The following is a 4,381-nucleotide window of genomic DNA, read 5'->3' on the forward strand; positions in this document are numbered from 1 at the left end:
TTGAACAATGAAATAAAAAATAAAGGAGAAGAATGAAAAACAAATTATTGTCCATGCATTAAATATGAAACTTTAATATATATATATATATATATATATATATATATATATATATATATATATATAAATACGTATGTGTATATATATCTGTATTATATATTTTTATATATTTATTTATTTATATTTTAATTTCTATTTACTAGTAAACAAAGTAAAACTCCTTTCACTACTTAGAACATATTATCACTGCCAATTATTTGAACACACTTTTATTGTCATTAGAGCTAGCAAAGGCATTAGAGCCACAAACTACAAGACAGAGATAGCAAAGGCATTATTAGAGCCACACACTACAAGATAGAGATAATATCTTAGCAAACGCATTATTAGATCAGAGCCACAAACTAGAAGATAGAGATAATATCTTAGCTCTGTTACTTGAGAAATTCTAAGACGGCAAAGAAGAAATCTATGTAGAACGCCCGGCAGCTGCGAAACCCGACCGACAGACCGAGCTGCCGGTACTCTTCCTCGGTCCAGTGTTTTCTCTTGGCCCTATACATTGTCATGATATAGATGTCTGATCCAAGGAGGAGTCGTGTTCTTTGAGAGTCGTCAGTTTCGATGGGCAAAACTGGCTCGGAAACAATCAACTTTCCTCCCTTTGGAAGTGCACCATAGCAGCTGTTCATCACCGCCTTCACCTCTTCATCCGACCATGCTGTTAACGTCCACTGCATAACCACCACAAAATCTATGATTATATATATGCTTCCATTCACATTTTTATTATATTAATATTGATGTATGAAACCCTTATATAACATTATATTATATTGTACCTTCATAAAAATGGCATCACCATTAGGTATGGATTTGAACATGTCACCACCAACGTGGGTTATACCTGCATAATCCCAACCCAACCATCAAAGGAAATAGGATAATATTATATTATTCATTCTTAAATTTATCTCATAATTGTAGTATGAGTAGATGAATCATTTAACCACATTCTTCCAGGATAGGTCATAATAATAATAAATACCCCAAAAGATTTGAAGTCATCAAAACATAGATTACCAGGAATGTTGGGAGCATTCTGAACAACCTCGGGCAAATCGAAGTTAATTCCTTGTGTAATACTAGGATGCTTCTCCAAGATCATCCTCAGGCAATCTCCGGTGCTCCCTCCCACATCCACCAATCGCGTTACACCTTGGAACCCATGGTAGCCGTCAAGGAACGCCTTCATGAACGGAACAGAAACTCCGGACATGGCCTTCTGCATTAGGCTGACCATTTCCGGCCTCTTCCCGTAGTAATTGTACGGCTCCTCGCCGTGGACTTTCACAAACGGCTCCGACGAGGAATCCACCACCGCCTCGTGCACCAGCGGCCACGCCTTCATCAGCGCATCCTGGTGGTGCTGCAGCACATACGCTCCGTATGATAACCCATCCTTGTCAGTCACTAGGGTTTTGCCCACCTCACCCAGCGAATACCTACCAAAATTCAACAAATTAATGATTTATTTGACCTACTCTATTTGTTTTTTGATATACCCAATGTTTTCACCGCCATACAGCCACTAATCATTGACATTTAATTAAGAATGAATAAGTGCTTTTCACTTCACCACACCCCCTAAGTTAAAGTGTAGAAAATATGGTTTGATCTCAATAAACACTATATTATTATATTTCTGTGACCGTTATTATTTATCATATCCCTTTTTAGATGAAAGAGAAAACAAACCAGACTTTCCTCCTTTCAAAAAAAAAAACGAGACTTTCCTATTTTTAGATAAAAGAAATCTTATGTCTTTTTTTTTTTTTTTTTCTAAAAAAAAAAAACATCTTATGCCTTTTTTTAGATAAAAGAAATCAATGATAATATGTGAAATACCCCAACCTTCTCTCTGAGGCATCAGCATTTATATGCTCGTGGAAGACGCCGTAGCTGGTGAGCATGCGGAGGATGCGCTGGAGGTTCAGGGCGTCGCCGCCGCCGGAAGGGAGGACGGTGGAGAGTATTTCGGTGGCGGAGAGCGGCGCGTTGGATCCACCTTGCCAAATGGCATCGGCGACATTCAGTCGAATGACGGCACACAAGGACATGGGTACGCTAATCATGTTGGCTAGCTCCATAATCCTTAATCTTGCACTGCTTTGGGCACTTTCGGATTCACTCCCCATTGCTTCGATCTCCTTTCCTTGTAATTGGAGGAGAGTTTCTCTATTCTTGACTCTGTTGAGCACTTGTGGGTAGCATTATATCCATAGGATTTTTATAGCATGAATTCACAGGTTTATGTGCCTCTTGCTCATTGGACACTGGATCAAGAGAAACTCATTAAATACGTCTTTTACGAGCTGGACAAAAGCAATAGTACTAAGCAGGTATGATGGAATGGCTTTAGGAGTCAGTTTACGTCACTGTTTTTCTATTTCTCTAATTCACCTCTTTTTTTTCTTTTTTTTTTTTGAATACTATTGACCCTGTTACATGTAGTATATGTCCATATACTTTCTCAACCTACTAAAGCCCAACGAGTCAACATTGCCCCCACTAAGGTTCGAACCCATGACCTTCCACTTGAGAGAATCACTTCATGCCGCTTGACTACATGATCACCTTTTTTTTTTTATTCCTCTAATTTCTCATTTTTCTAATTTTTTAATTTTATTAAATACAACCATCCCATCAACGTAGTAGTAGAGAAAGAAGAATAATGGGGAAGAAATAAACAAGGGACGAAGAAGGGGAAAAACAAGAATTTAAGAAGTGGCCCACAAGAGTTGATTACAAGATCTCGAACAAAGATTGCACTATTCACTTGCATGTTTCTATTTCTCCAAATGGAGAACACTAATTTTGGATTCTCCAAAATTGTACATAAACGGAATAATAGAGATAGGAAATTAAATTAGAGAAATAAATTTTGTAAACAATTTCTCCAATTTTTTTTTCACTTTTCTAATTCTTTATTTTTTTTTTTTTTGAAAAATTCTCAATTTTTCTAATTGCTAAATTTTCCACTTCTCTATCAAAGTGAATTTCATTTATCCTTACAAAGAGCTCTAGGAACTCTGAATAGTTGTTTGAACGAGTTACATTTACGTACCATTAGTGTCAATATTGGCATGTTGGGAACAATGAAAGAAATAATTAGTCCACAACTAAACACCACCTAACAAAGTTTGCCTCAGTTTGATATTTTAATTTTGTTTTAATCACTTAAAGCAAATATAACACTATAAAAATTAGTAAAATATCAACAAATTCAATAATGAATTAAATAGTTATAATTTAAATACCTACCTAACAAATTTTTTAATGAAATTTAAAATAATTGTATATTTTTTCTATTAGATTTAAATTTTATTTCTCATGTTTTTTTTTTCCTACAAATCCAAGGGTATTTAGTGTTAGTGAAGTGGAAAGATGATCCACCAGTGAAGGAAAAATAAAGTGGTAGTAAACAATTCAACTTTATAGGACGATAGTCGATAAATATGTCAGTTTGTTTTATTGTGAACTTTTTGTGACTTAAATAATAAGTTATTGGCCATTATTATAAAATATCTCCACTACCTCCCTTTCTCCATTATCTTATCATGGTTTCAAAAAAATGTAGTAGTTGGGTGGGAGTAGTTACAAGTATGTAAGCAGAGATTTAAAGAAAATGGTACTGTTTGGTAAATGGCTGTTGACTGATTGGGTTGACTGTTTGGGTTAGAAAGTATGATTTGTTAATAACATTAGCTGATTGTAAAAAGTTGGCTGATTGGGTTGGCGGTGAGCTGATAGCTGTTTGGTATAATTTTTTTTCTCAAAAAACTAATTGAAAATGCTACTTTGAGTATTCTTTTGAATTTTAGTATTTTAGAGTTACAAAAAGCTTATTAACCAAACAACTAATAGTGATCAAATAAGCCAAAATTGTCTGATAGGCCGATTATTTACCAAACAGGATCAATATGTTGTATATATGAAATGTTGGCTGGTAGTGATATGAGTGAAGATTCATCCTCTCTCCCTCATCTCTCCATTGATTAATGTCCTTTATTTTTACAACAGTATGCACGTGTTTCTTGTCATTATGTTCAAGGAGGACAAGTCATTTAAATTGACATCTGGAGCGTAGTTCTATGATAAATTGGTTTTCTTTTTAGAGTTCTAGTACGTGAACTTTCAAATTTTACTCTCTAAATTTTATTCTATAATGTGGCTGGTATTGATAAGTTAATTTTTGTATGTAGATTTCATGTCTACATCAAGATTTTATGTGTATAAATAAAAATTGAGAGCAGAAAATGAAAATACACATAATATATATTTTCCTTCTTTTTACGTAAACCACTGCTACTCCGTATGT

The 4,381-nt window shown here is 34.7% G+C and overlaps 1 protein-coding gene across 1 annotated transcript; it reads right to left on the bottom strand.

The window, feature by feature from the left end:
- Positions 1–227: 227 nt before the first annotated feature.
- On the bottom strand, positions 228–2,319 carry LOC116021657 (flavone 3'-O-methyltransferase 1-like). Its single transcript, XM_031262117.1, has 4 exons — positions 1,915–2,319; positions 1,084–1,505; positions 843–907; positions 228–734 (listed from the first exon to the last, which is right to left on the bottom strand). Exons 1-4 carry the CDS (start codon positions 2,196–2,198, stop codon positions 435–437), a joined length of 1,071 nt encoding a protein of 356 aa, XP_031117977.1. The 5' UTR covers positions 2,199–2,319; the 3' UTR covers positions 228–434.
- Between the last annotated feature and the right edge of the window lie 2,062 nt (positions 2,320–4,381).

Source organism: Ipomoea triloba, chromosome 6 (genome assembly GCF_003576645.1).
Source record: "Ipomoea triloba cultivar NCNSP0323 chromosome 6, ASM357664v1".
In the NCBI taxonomy this organism is placed as follows: domain Eukaryota; kingdom Viridiplantae; phylum Streptophyta; class Magnoliopsida; order Solanales; family Convolvulaceae; genus Ipomoea; species Ipomoea triloba.